The sequence below is a fragment of the Dasypus novemcinctus genome, chromosome 13, assembly GCF_030445035.2.
Source record: "Dasypus novemcinctus isolate mDasNov1 chromosome 13, mDasNov1.1.hap2, whole genome shotgun sequence".
In the NCBI taxonomy this organism is placed as follows: Eukaryota; Metazoa; Chordata; class Mammalia; order Cingulata; family Dasypodidae; genus Dasypus; species Dasypus novemcinctus.
The window spans coordinates 80,574,974-80,589,067 of record NC_080685.1 but is presented as its reverse complement, the minus strand read 5'-3'; the positions used below and the strand labels follow the sequence as shown (position 1 = coordinate 80,589,067).

The 14,094-nt window shown below is 34.0% G+C and overlaps 1 protein-coding gene across 1 annotated transcript in view; it reads right to left on the bottom strand.

Annotated features, from left to right (window-relative positions):
• Window positions 1-5,530: 5,530 nt before the first annotated feature.
• Window positions 5,531-14,094, bottom strand: part of LOC101424440 (complement factor H-like) — a 67,149-nt gene continuing 58,585 nt past the window's right edge. Inside the window, exons 11-13 of the mRNA XM_071207301.1 lie at window positions 12,442-12,618; window positions 6,399-6,578; window positions 5,531-5,928 (exon numbers count right to left, since the gene is read on the bottom strand). Of these exons, the coding sequence (XP_071063402.1) occupies window positions 5,750-5,928; window positions 6,399-6,578; window positions 12,442-12,618 (536 nt within the window). The 3' untranslated portion in view covers window positions 5,531-5,749. The remainder of the gene's footprint in view (window positions 5,929-6,398; window positions 6,579-12,441; window positions 12,619-14,094) is intronic.

The following is a 14,094-nucleotide window of genomic DNA, read 5'->3' as shown; positions in this document are numbered from 1 at the left end:
TCCCCCCAGCGTGGGACATGACACCCGGGGATGAGCCTCCCTGGCAACGAGGGACCACTATCAACTACCAACTGATGATGCAACTGGAAAATGACCTTATACGGAAGGTTCAATGCGGATCAGCAGAATATCCATGTCTACATAAAATACCATGACTTTAAAATGCTGTTTGACCTAAAGTAAGGGGGAAATGGAAAGGAGAAATGAGTTTATATGGCTACGAGTTTCTAAAAAAGAGTCTGGAAGCTGGCAGAAGGTTTGCCCTCATGCACAACTGAGCAGAGTCAGAGAGACAGATAAAGCAGATACAACCCCCAGATATTGGTTCCTTTGAGGGCTAAAGAGACCCATGGGAGTTATGGTCATGGCCGATGGGGTTAACTACCAGGGCAGATGGCCCCTCTTTGGAAATGGTGTTTATGTGTGATGAATCTGGACTCAGATGGGATCTCCCTTCATAAGACTTTCATGCTAATGTGCTGGAGGTGCAGTTAATGTTGGGGTTTAAGATATATTTAGGGGATTTGAATCTCTGGACTGACAATGTGATAGCCAGATCCTGAGCCTCAACAGACTCCAGCACCTACAATCTGATTTATTGGACTTACCACACTCAGCTAAGATGGAGGTGAAGAAGGACAACCACCACACCATGGAGCCTAGAGTGATTACAACTGAAAATGGGAGGATTGCATCCAGCATCCAGGTGGAATCTGAGCCTCCTCTTGACATAAAGGTGCAATGGACACAACCAATCCAGTGTCCACATAGAAGAGGTGGCATTGGATTGGGAAATGTGGACATAATGGACAAAGGGTATGGGGAAAGGCAGGAAGAGATGAGAGGTGGAGGCGTCTTCGGGACATGGAGCTGCCCTGGATGGTGCTTCAGAGGTAATCACCGGACATTGTAAATCCTCACAGGGCCTACATGATGGAATAGAGGAGAGTATGGGCCATGATGTGAACCAATGTATATGAGGTGCAGAGGTGCCCAAAGATGTACTTACCAAATCCAATGGATGTGTCATGATGATGGGAACGAGTGTTGTTGGGGGGGGGGAGAGGGGGGATGGGGGGGTGGGGTTGAATGGGACCTCACATATATATTTTTAATGTAATATTATTACAAAGTCAATAAAAAATAAAAAAATTTAAAAAAAAAAAAAAAAAAAAGAAAGTGCAGCCTGCCTAAGAATGGCGCTGCCCACACGGAGAGCTGACACAACAAGATGACGCCACTAAAAAGAAACACAGATTCCTGTGCTGCTGACAACAACAGAAGCGGACAAAAAAGACACAGCAAATAGACACAGAAAACAGACAACCGGGGTCGGGGGGAGGGAAGAGAAATAAATAAATAAATCTTAAAAAAAAAATAAAGGAGATGAGAGGAGGGCTGAGTGAACTACTGATGTTTAATGCACATAGAAGTTTTAATTAGCTTTAATGTAAAAGTGTGGAAATGGATAAAGTGGATTGTAACACACAGTAACAGCTAGTTTATAAATGGGGATGTGACTGAAAATGGTAGTCTAGTTGTGTAAATGCCAAATGACAGAATGCTAGAGAATAATTTAGGAACTGGATAGCACAGTAAACCAAGAGGTGGATGAGAATTGTGGTTGACGGTACAGATGCAAGAGTGTCCTTTGTTAGCTAAAACAAATGTATATCACTGCTGCAGGGTGTTGGGAATGTGGAGAAGCATGGGAAAAAATATACCTGGAGTGATCTATGGACTATGGTTAGTACTAATAATATATTATTCTTGCATCTATGCGAAAGATGTACTGTGTTTATACTGAGGCCGTATGGAAAATGTGAGCCAAATATACACTATGGACATGGCGATAATCAGATGATATTATTTTATCTGTAGCAAATGACACACCACATTGTGGTGTGTTGATGGTGGGTGTTGTTTGGGAATTCTGCACAAGTGCGTGTTTGTTTTATGAATTTACAACTTCTATCATAAAAAATATATTTAAAATATAATAATAAGGTGGGTTGGGGGGAAAAACATACCAAATGTAAGATGAGGACTATGATTAGTAGTAAGATTTTGACAATATTCTTTCATAATTTGTAACAAACATCTCATGACAATGCAAGGTGTTGGTGGAGGATTAATGTATGGGACCCTGTTTCATGTTATGCATGTTTGCTTTGTAAGTTCACAACTTTTACTATTCATTTAGTTGTTTATGTATATTCATATGTAAATGGTGTAAAGATAATAAGATTGGTTGGGGAAAATATTTTGTTTAGTAGTAATATTTTGACAATGATCTTTAATCATTAGTTAAAAGTGTTTAACAATCATGCAAGTTATTGTTGGTAGGGTGAGTTATTAGAGTCCTGTATGATGTTATATATGTCTGTTTTGAAAGTTCACAATGGTTATTATACAATTATTGTTTATGTGTGTTCATGTATGAGTGATATACTTCAATAATTTTTTAAAAATTAAAAAAAAATAAAAAAATAAAAAAGGGAAAACAAAACATACCCTGAACACAAACTATAGCATATAAATGAAAAACCTTATCAATATGATAATAATGTCACTCCTAAGAATGAATTTACCTGGTTTTTGGGGGCAGCAAGTGGCTTTAACGTTTTTATTTTTAAGCTAAATGAAAAAATAAGAGGTTCTCTTGTGGTAACAGTTTTTGGGAGTTGTGGTTAAGAATGACATTTTTTAAGTACAGAGAATCTGAATCTTGAGACTAAGCACAACTTTATCAGAGTTTATCACAAACTGATCATTGGAACTGAGTACAAATCCATTAGAAAATAGTAATTATTATTAATTGGCCCCACTTTTAGTTTACACAGTAATAAATACTGTAATTTTATCTATTTTTTGTCATAGATGATAATGCTTTCACTTTACTTGTGACTTCTCTCAAGACTATTATTAAAGAAGAATGAACAACTAAAATGAAAAGATAAAATATATTAAAAGTTTATTTTTTAAAACTGTATTATTAAAATTTAATTGTCAATTTCAAAAGGAATTAATGAATTTTAAATTTCATTTATATTTGAAATGTTTGACCTACTGGAGACCCTGGAATTAATGACATTTCAATAGTGTTTAACACTCCCAACAAGCAATTAGAGCGCACACATTTTTGGTTCTAAATAATATTCTCAAATACACAGAATCAGGGCAACCGGCTAAGGTGCCTAATGACAGGTATTGCGCAGGACATTATGGACTGGAACATTCTATTATGGTACCAAGAGAAGAAAAGGTCAAAGTCCATGGAGATACATGAAAAGTCATCAGAAGCCAGCTGAGAGGGGTATATCTACCAAATATAAGAAAATTTCAATTCCAGAAAGACTGTGATTATAATTATTTATAAGATGTTAAATAAATAAAATTCAAAAATCCTTGGTGATATACCCAACACAAAAGAAAGTTATCATTGAAATAAAGATTTACAAAAAGGTTTCAGGTAAAGGTTAAATTTAAACACAATCGGTAGGGTTTTTCATCTTTACCGAGAATGACAATTAATAAAGGCAGAAAAATCATAGAATTGATTTAAAAGTTATATATGCAGCAATCACCAAATAATTATCGGCAGCCATCATACATCATTCTATATACATTAGGTGCAAGGTTTGGGAGCAATTGTATATTCACACAGAGTTACATTTAATTGTACATGTATCTTGCTAATTTTGAAAAACAAAAGCTAATAACATAAGGGTGACATAGTCTTTTAAAAGAAAGTGAAAAAGCTAGGCAGTCATTTGAAATGAATGAACACTGATTAGTTTTTTTGTTTAAATAACAACAATAAGGGATGATTAGGAGGTGATACCGAAGAATTGCCAAAAAATTTCATAGTTGAAAATGATATCTTTTTATACATGCAGATATACTTCTTCGTTGGAGACTCATTTTGAAGAATCCAGAGGAGACTTTTATAATGTATGCAAATTATTTACTCATGATTAACTCTTCCTCCCCTAACACACACAAATAGAGACATTTGTAAAGGGTCAGATTACTACAGAAAATGTCTTCAATAAATTTTAACAATGGTTGAATCAAGATTTTTGTTCTACCAGTGTTTATTATACTGTTATTCTAAGAGATCTGTAGTTTACAAGTTAGGGAAAAATCTATGTTCCGGGTTTATCATCAAAATAGAATTTTCCCTCTGCTGCTGTGTAAATCTCATGACTGTGACTGACTACCGTTTTTAACAATAATAATAGTAAGTGGTTGGTGGGAAATTCTCCACCCACTTTATGCCAAAGGATCACCTCAAAAATCATGTTTATTTTTGGCAAAGGAGATGTAACTGTTCAGGGATGGCACCTGGCTCTTTAGAATCATCTGTGTATCTCAGCAGTGACACAAAATTGATTGTACAGTATCACCTACAAAGTGTTCTTGCACTAAAATATTGTTCTTGTTGGAGATTCTGAGTCTCTGGGAGTAGGCAGGAGTAAGAAAAGGGGATGAACTCCCTGCATTTTCGTCCTAGTCAGTTCAGCTGTGCCATGGGGTGAGTTCCTCAGTCCAACTCCATTAGTGCTGTAGTTCCCAGAGGTATCTTTGAAATTCAATCAATAAGATGAGTTTCAACTTTAAAGGTTTATGTTTTGTAGAAATTAAAATATTTCTACAAAATTTATTAAAATATTTCTAAAATATTTCTGAATGATTTAGCTCATTACTGCCGTTTGAAATGTATGGATACAAAAATTTAAATTTAGAATTTTGTTGTTGAGAAATTTTCAAGAACCTTCTTTACAGAAAATATCATGAATATGTTATACATCTCAAGATCATTACAAACAAGCTGCTCTTTCTTATCCACATGTATTCCTTAGCTTTCCAGCCATCTTTCTTTTTAAATAGTACATTCTTGGTAATCAATGGTTAAAGGTAGACAAATTTGAGTGTACACATACATATGTAATAGTTAAGCACCACCACTCACCCCTATTATTTCTAACACACGTATAGTCAATTGAATATTTTATTGAATTTTATGTTACTATTATTTCTATAAACATGAATTTTGTAATCAAAGATTCACATGTGTGTGCTTGATTATACCTGGTATTGAATATGTATCACTTTATAAGACTGCGTTACAATGGTTATATACCCAACTGGTACTATTCCTCTCTCTGATTTGTTTGGATCCTGGAGTATGCTAGACATCATGTAAAGGATCACACATTTCATCATATTTGTTTTTATCTTTTGAAATATAAGTAGGCTTATACTAGGAACTGATAGATAACTACAGATATCAGGTTCTTTCACAAGGAATAACTTAGTTGGTTTTACATACATAAGAAGTAATATGATTTTGAAGGTGAAGGCCAAGCTATATTTTCCATTCTTTCTGAAATACAGAGGCACAGAAAGGCTCATAAGTTTTGGAGAAAGTTTTGAGAGTATTAGTAGAGTGCTGAACAGAAGCAAGCTCTGAAGTGGCTGCACCTAATTTCTTACAGCAGATATTTTACAATTAGAACAGACAACATTATTGTTCACGAAATTTTAATGTGGTATATTTAATCGGGGAGGCAGAGGTGTTTCCAAATACAATTACATCATCTAATTAATATTTAACACAAATTCTGACATGAATAATAATGAATTAACATGTGGGAAATAAAATGGAGATGAATAGGATTAATAATGCAAAATTCGGAATAAATACATTTATTTTAATTACTTGAATACAGATACCAAATTTTATTCACAAGTGGGATATATCACTATCCCTTCCTGACACTTTGTTTGAAAAGAAGCGAGTGGTGTCCTTGCACCTGAATTCAATACTATCTTGTGTTTTGGAATATATTTTTTGGTCATATTTCCATTTTAACTCTATGTTATGTTCATTTATGCTCTCCTGTGAGATCACACATGCCTCTGTAAGGAGAAAAAATGAACATAAATATTAACACAAAACCTCTTTTTTTTGGACACAAAACTTCTTTCCATATACCTCTAGGTTTTCAATAGTATATTTAATACTGACTCAGGAATGCTTTCTCAAAACATACTTTAAACCATCTCTATGAAAAAAAGTGTAATGTAGATTTTTAAATGTGAAAATATAAGTGGCTTAAAATAAGTGTTACATTTAAGGGGTGATAATAAGATATTACTATCAAAGATTCATAATGTGAATTATCAACTCAAGCATCTTGTATTTATATACCTTCCATGACTGCAATGTTTGAATAATAATTTCCTAATCTTGGTTTTCACACATATTTGTGTTTGGCAGTCAAGCACTAAACAGATTAGTTATTTGTTAATCCAATAAATTGTCAGAAATACAAAAAATTATCTTTTCACTATAATTTTCCAGGAACAATGGAATATTGAAGTACTTACCAAGCATTTTGGTGGTTCTGACCACTGCCCATTCCTACATGTTACATGTGGGTTGCCCTGAAGTTCATAATAGGACTTGCATTGATACTCCAGAGACGTTCCTGGAGCATATTCTGCTCGTGGAAATGTGACCAAATCCCCATTGTCTATAGCGGGAGGGATCCCACATTTTGCCTTTGGACCTACAAAATGTTGTTTTGAGAGACCACATCAACTTACAGGTTAAATTGAGGCAAATAAAACTAGAGCACAATATATGATATCAAGGCATATATGCTTTCTTAATGGTAGAAATGTTTCACTAAAGAAATTCTTATTAAACATAGTGAGAATTATACCACTTCTAAGCCTGTCCTTTAACCCCACATTAAATCACATGCTAAGTATTCATATGTTTGCTTTGTAATATTCCAATATTAAATATTGTTCTTTTTCTATGATTCAGTATTTAATATAGGATAATTAAGATAAACAGGCAAAAGTTCTTGTTTTAGATAACATACTTTAGTTTCCTTTGGGTCTGTAGATATTTTTCTTGACTTTCATTTTTATTACTTAAGAGGCATCAAGATATTGGAAATTTTCAATGAATGCAATTGGTGTAAAGTGAAAAGTTGTGCTATTTTTTGGTATCCTCTAATGGACTAGATGTGGTAAAAATACTTCTGCCTATTTCTTCTGCATATTAAAGCTAATAATCCTGGATAAATTATGTAGAATGAAACTAAGAAGACTCAGAAAGGGGTAGAGAAGAATAGATAGGAATGTGGGACTCAAGAATAACCTGAGAGAGGGCACCTATTTCTTTTCCCATGGGGTCAGTGGAGGCCAGGGGAAGCCTAAGCTTGCATCCTGGCTGACAGTAGTGAAGGTGAATGAGTTAGAAGTCTGAAGTAATAGTCAAGGTCCAAGCCTTAATATCCCAAATTTCTAGGATACTATTCAAAGTCACTCTACCTACAAATTACGAGGAAAATCTCAAAGGGAAAAAGGAATTCAACAGATGTGAACATGAACATGATAAAGATGTTAGAATTATTTAGCAATTTGGTTTAAACACAATGATAATTAAAGAATTGACACTGTGACAACAGAATTTTTTAAAATAGTGATAGATGAGCTCAATAATAGATTGAATATGGCAGAAGAAGAATTCATGAAGTTAAAATAAGACAATAGAAATTACCCAATCAGAATATACACTGAAGACAAATAAACAAAAAAATTATAAACAAATCTTCAGAGGCCTGAGGGAAAATAACAAAGCATAGGTTTCCCGAAAGAGAGAGATATACTGTGGAGGTTAAAAAAAAAAAGAAAGAAAACTTTATGGCTGAATATTTCCCAAATAGGACCTGAAACATAAATCTAAATCAAGAAACTTAGTGAACTCTGAATAGGAGAATTCAAAAGAAATAAACGCTGAGTTGCATTATAATCAACTCGCTGAAATCTAAAGAAAAAGAGAAACACCTTAAAAGCAACTTGAAAGAAATTAGGCATTAAGGGGGATAAGTATTCAAATGATAGCGGGGTTTTCTGCTGACCATGGAGGTCAAAAGGAAAATGGTTCAATACTTTTGCAGTGCTGCAAGAAAATAACTGTCAAAATCAAATTCAAATTTAGGAGGAGTATTTTTTAGGAACATAGGGGAAATAAAGATATCCTCAGACATAGAAAAACTAAGAAGGTTTATCTCCAGCATATCTCCCTTTAAAAGAGGAGCAAAAGTAATTTCTTCAAATACTAAGAAAAAGATAACGGAAGGAGGATTGAGATTTCGAGTAGGAAGAATCCATGATGTTACTGATAAAATTAGGAATAGACATAATAGACTATTTTTCTTATCATGAGTTTTGTAAATGATATTTGATGATTGAAGCAAAATCATACCATCTTTTGAGGTTCTCAGCATATGCAGAGGAACTGCTATTTCTATATTATATTTTAATATAAGATAAATGGACTTTAATGGAAGTAAGATTTCCATACTTCACTTAAAGAGATGCTGCAATGACCGATACAGGCCATTATACGTTTTGTCAACCCTATAAAATTGGGAGGTGCAATGTATAATCTATAATGTAAACTATATTCCATGACTAGCAGCAATGCTTCAATAGTGATCTTCAATTGTAACAAATGTATCACAGGAATAAAAGATGGTGTTAATTTGGGAAAGTGGGGGTGGTGGAGGAGGTGGGGCATATGGGAATCCCCTATATTTTTGAAATAATATTTATGTAATCTAAAACTTCTTTAAAAATATACATATATTTTTTTAAATGCTAATGCCAATTTAGCGTGATAAGTTTCCTATGTACATATTTAATACATAGAACAACTGCTAAAAAATAGAACTATACAAAGAGATATCTCAAAAACCATACAGAAACATCAAAGTGAAATTATATAAATGATCAAGAAACGCATAAGGAAGAAAAGAAACTGGAAATGGGAAAAAGAAATGGATGAAACAAGCACAAAACAAATAATAAAATAGCAGATTGCCCATTAACATTTCAAGGATTATTTATAAGACCAAGAATGAATATGTGAAAATAAAGCAATACCCAACTATATGATGACTACAAAATACTCTAGTCAAACATAAAAATGTAGGCACTCTCAAAGTAAAAGATGAGAAATAATTAACCAGGTAAACATTTAACTTAACAAAACAGAAGAGAATAATATATTAATACTATCTCCTTTGCTGGTTCCTCTTATCTCAGGAGCTCTAATTTGAACTACCAGGATAATAAGTATCAAGACCTCTTCTGCACATTCAACGAATTACACACCATGACCAAGTGGGATTCATTCCTGGTATGCAAGGATAGTTCAACATAAGAAAATCAATTAATGTAATATACCACATAAACATATTAAAGGAAAAAAAACACATGATCATATCTATAGGTGCAGAAAAAGTATTCAATAAAATACAGTACCCTTTCTTGATAAAAGCACTACAAAAGATAGGAATAGAAGGAAACTTTCTGAACATGATAAAGGATATTTATGAAAAACCCACAGCTAATATCATTTACAATGGTGAAATCCTAAAATCTTTCCCTCTAAGATCAGGAACAAGGCAAGGATGCCCACTATTGCACCTTCTATTTAACATTATGTTAGAAGTCCTTGCTTGAGCACTGAGGCAAGAACCAGATATAACAGGGACCCAAATAGGAAAGAAAGAAGTGAAAATTTCACTATTTGCAGATAACAAGATCCTATACATAGAAAACCCTGAGAAGTCTACAACAAAGCTTCTAGAACTTATAAATGAGTTCAGTAATGTCACAGGTTATAAGATCAATCCAAAAAATCAGTAGCATTTCTGTACACAAAAAATCAGTAGCATTTTCTTCTCAGATAAGCAATCTGAGGAGGAAACCGAGAAAAAAATACCATTTACAATAGTAAATAGAAAAATCAAATATATCTTTTACTAAAGATGTAAAAGACTTATACACAGAAAACTATACAAAGCTGTTCAAGGAAATCAAAGAAGATCTAAATAAATGGAAGACTATTCCCAGTTCATGGATAGGAAGACTAAATATTATTAAGATGTCTATCCTACCAAAATTGATCTACAGATTCAATGCAATTCCAATAAAATTCAACACAACATTTTTCAACAAACTAGAAAAACTAACTATGAAATTTACTTGGAAAGGAAAGAGGCCCCGAATAGCCAAAGATATATTGCAAAAGAAAAACGAAATCAAAGGAATCACACTACCTGACTTCAAAACATATTACAAAGCTACAGTAGTGAAAAAAGCATGGTATTGGCTCAAGAATAGATACACTGACTAAGGGAATCAAATTGAGAGTTCTGATATAGATCCTCATATATACAGTTATCTGATATTCAAATAGGCCATCAAACTCACTCAGCTGGGAGAGAATGGCCTCTTCAACAAATGGTGCCTAGAGAATTGGATATCCATACGCAAAAGAAGGAAAGAGGATTACCATCTCACACCTTATACAAAAATCAACTCAAGATGGCTGAAAGACCTAAATATAAGAGCCAAGACCATAAAGACCTTAGAAAATAATGTATGGAAGCACCTACAGGACCTTGTAATAGGAAATGGCTTCATGAATTTTACACTCAAAGCAGGAGCAGCAAAAGAGCAAATAGATAAATGGAACTTCCTCAAATTTAAAGCCTTTTGCACCTCAAAGGAATTTGTCAAGAAAGTGAAAAGCAAGCCTACTCAATGGGAGAAAATATTTGGTAACCATATATCTGATAGGAGACTTATATCCTGCATATATAAAGAACTCTATATCTCAAAAATAAAAAGACAAACAACCCAATTGAAAAATGGGCAAAAGACTTGACTGAAGAGATGCTTCTCCAAAGAAATACAAATGGTTAAAAAGCACAAGAAAAAATGCTCAAAATCACTAGCTATTGGGGAAATGAAAATCAAAGCGACAATGAGATACCATCTTACTCTCATAAGACTGGCAGTGATCAAAAAAACTTAAGACTACAAGTGCTGGAGAGGATGTGGAGGAATGGGAACACTCGACCACTGCTGGTGGGAATGCAGAAAGATCCAGCCATTCTGGAGGACAGTTTGGTGCTTTCTCAAAATGTTAGCTATAGATTTGCCATATGACCCAGCAATTCCAGAGGAACTGAAAATAAGGACACAAACCAATATATGCACACCAATGTTCATAGCAGCATTATTCGCTATTGCCAAAAGTTGGAATCAACCCAAATGCCCATCAACAGACGCATGGATAAATAAAATGTGGCATATACATACAATGGAATACTACTCAGCTGTAAGAAGGAATACAGTACAAACACACATGGTAACATGGATGAATCTTGAGAACCTTATGTTGAGTGAAGCAAGCCAGGCATTGAAGGACAAATCCTACATGACCTCTCTGATATGAAACAAGCAAATCAAGTTGTCTCAGAGAACTAGAGACTGGAAGATAGGCATAAAGGAACTTTGGGGCGGAGAGAGGAAGGTTGCGAGCTGTTGCATACATGGGTGAAGTATATGATAAACTGGAGGTCTCACCTGTTCTGTCTTGTGCAGGCAGGAAATCAATATTTTTGAGTGTCAGTCATACAATATTAAAAAAAAAGTGAATCTTACCAAAAAATTAAAAATTTAAAAAATTTAAAAATTAAAAAATAACATTAATTAACTAATTAATTAAAAATAAAATTACTGGTTTAGTCCCTATGGCAGTTTGAGATTATTTATGAATCCCAATAAGAAAAAGATTGTTTGTAAACTAATCTATTACACTGGGGGTGAAACACTTTGATTGCTTTAAATTCAACTGAGCTGCCTTAATTAGACTAACCTGTTAAAATTAGGGCTTCGATTAGACCACTTCAGGATGGCATGACTCAGATTGAGTCCCCGCCCCCTGGTGGGTCTGCTGTAAATGGAAACACAGAGACAGACGGACTGAGATAGGCACACAGGGAGAACTCGGTCATTTTAGATACTACCATGTGAGAGAAGGGAGAAGTCTCAAACAACTAAAGCTCCAGAGACAATGGACATTTTCCTGATAGCTTACAGCTAATGCTAAGAGAGCAGAGACTGATAGAGGAAGTCCTAAGAGACAAGCTGCATGCCAGCCTGAAGGGGAGATCAGGAAAAGCTGGGTCCACAGAGCCTCAAGAGAAAGAAGAAGCCCAGAGGGGAAGGCTGAAACCTGACAGAGATCACCCACCATCTTGCTTCAACACATGGCTGCTGACTTTGCTGAGAAAGGACCTCTTATCGTACCTAGAGTTGGAATTTCTGTGGCTTTGGGACCACAAACTTTTACCCCTTAAAAGCCAACCACTTTCTAGTACTTTGCTTTAGCAACCCTTTAACAGACTCATACAATCCCTAAAACAGGGGACATTTAGCAACATCTTTTTATTTTCATTTGAACTAATACATTCTTTGTTCTCTATTTCACTATATATATATATCAAATTATTTTAACCCTATTGTATTCACATAAAATACTGGAATTAGATACTCTACCTCCACATTTAGGTGGTTCTGTCCAGGTTCCATTTAGACACATCACTTCTACTTCCCCAAATATATCAAAAGATTCCATACATTCATAACGTACTCTCTCACCAGGTGGATATCTATCCATAAGACTTGATATAATATTAGCATTTTCTACTACAGGTGGACTCACACAGGAAACATCTGAATAGAAAGACAAAAATTATGTGCACTAAATAATCATTTTGAGTAGAAACTCAGTGAAGGACTTTCAAAATATATTTCAGTGACTGAAGTGATGAATGTACAACTATGTGAATACACCAAATACCACCGCTGGTACACTTGGATGTATCAATAAAACTGATTTGTTTAAAATGATATATATTTCAAGGAAGATATAGAATCAGTAAGTAATCTCTTATGTAAATCTTTACTAATTTCACAAAATTTTTATGTAAGATAGAGGAAAAGTACATAAAGCAATGTTCCATGTAGTATTTAAAATTGTACATCCTTAAATGTTTCTCCCTCTACTTCCACTAGAAAATTGGGAGACTTTTTTGTTGTTGTTGCTTGGTTTTTTGTGTTTTTTTGTCTTAATGAAATCCGTGAAAATAAGATCTCTTCTGAAATTAATCTTTGAGGATATAAATATTACAAAAAATATAAATTCACTACAAATATAGAATCTAAAATAGGCATAATAAAAAGGTTATGAAATAACAGAATGGGTTAGCAATCATCCTGCTTATTAATCAGAAATTTAGCCCCTCAGAAAAGTAAGCACTTCCTTAGAAAATAATTAAGAATTAAGGCCACACGTTAAAGAATACTATAATTAAAGGAACAGGAATATATCAATTTAAAAGGCCAAACAGAAAATGTGAGATAGTAACAAAAAAGTAAATCTATAGTAAATAAAAACAACTCTAATGCTTAAGGCAACTGCTTAAGGATACATTAACAATGGCATCACATTCATGAGAAGTTTCAGGATAGTGTGAAGTAATAAAAGGCTATGGCTCTGGGACCCAAACTGAAGTGTACACAGAATGCCCTGGAGGCCTTGTTAAAATAGTTTCAGGATCCCTCCCCAAGAGTTTCTGTTTCAGTAGATCTGGGCCGGACCTACGAACTTCCATTTCTAACAATTTTGAAGATGAAAACGGTGCTAGTCCAGGGAAGAGTCTTTGAGAACCTTTGAGCATCTAGATTAACTTGGACATGCAGTCTATTCTCATTATGTTTAGGCGTACACTTATTTAATCAGTATTGAAAAATTATTCTACATCCATTTTTAAATGATGTTAGAGACAGAAACTTCTATTTTATTGTCTAAAAACTTCTATATTTTATTGTCTAAAACACTTTAATAAGTAAATTTTTAAATCACAGGAAAGTATGTTTGCATGTTGGACCTCCTATCCATTTGCCATTAATACACTTTACAACATTTGATCCATCCAATTGGAAATTCGGTGGACATTTATACGTTAATTGTTCTCCCGACCTATATGATCTCTTCACTTGGTTTAGGAGTATGGCATTATCAATGCTGGGCAATTCCAAACAATCTGTATCTATACATTTAAAAAAAAATTTATTTATTCAGTAAATCTGTAAAAAATATCCAATATCCAATAATTAAATTCCAGAATAATAATTAGCTACATATAA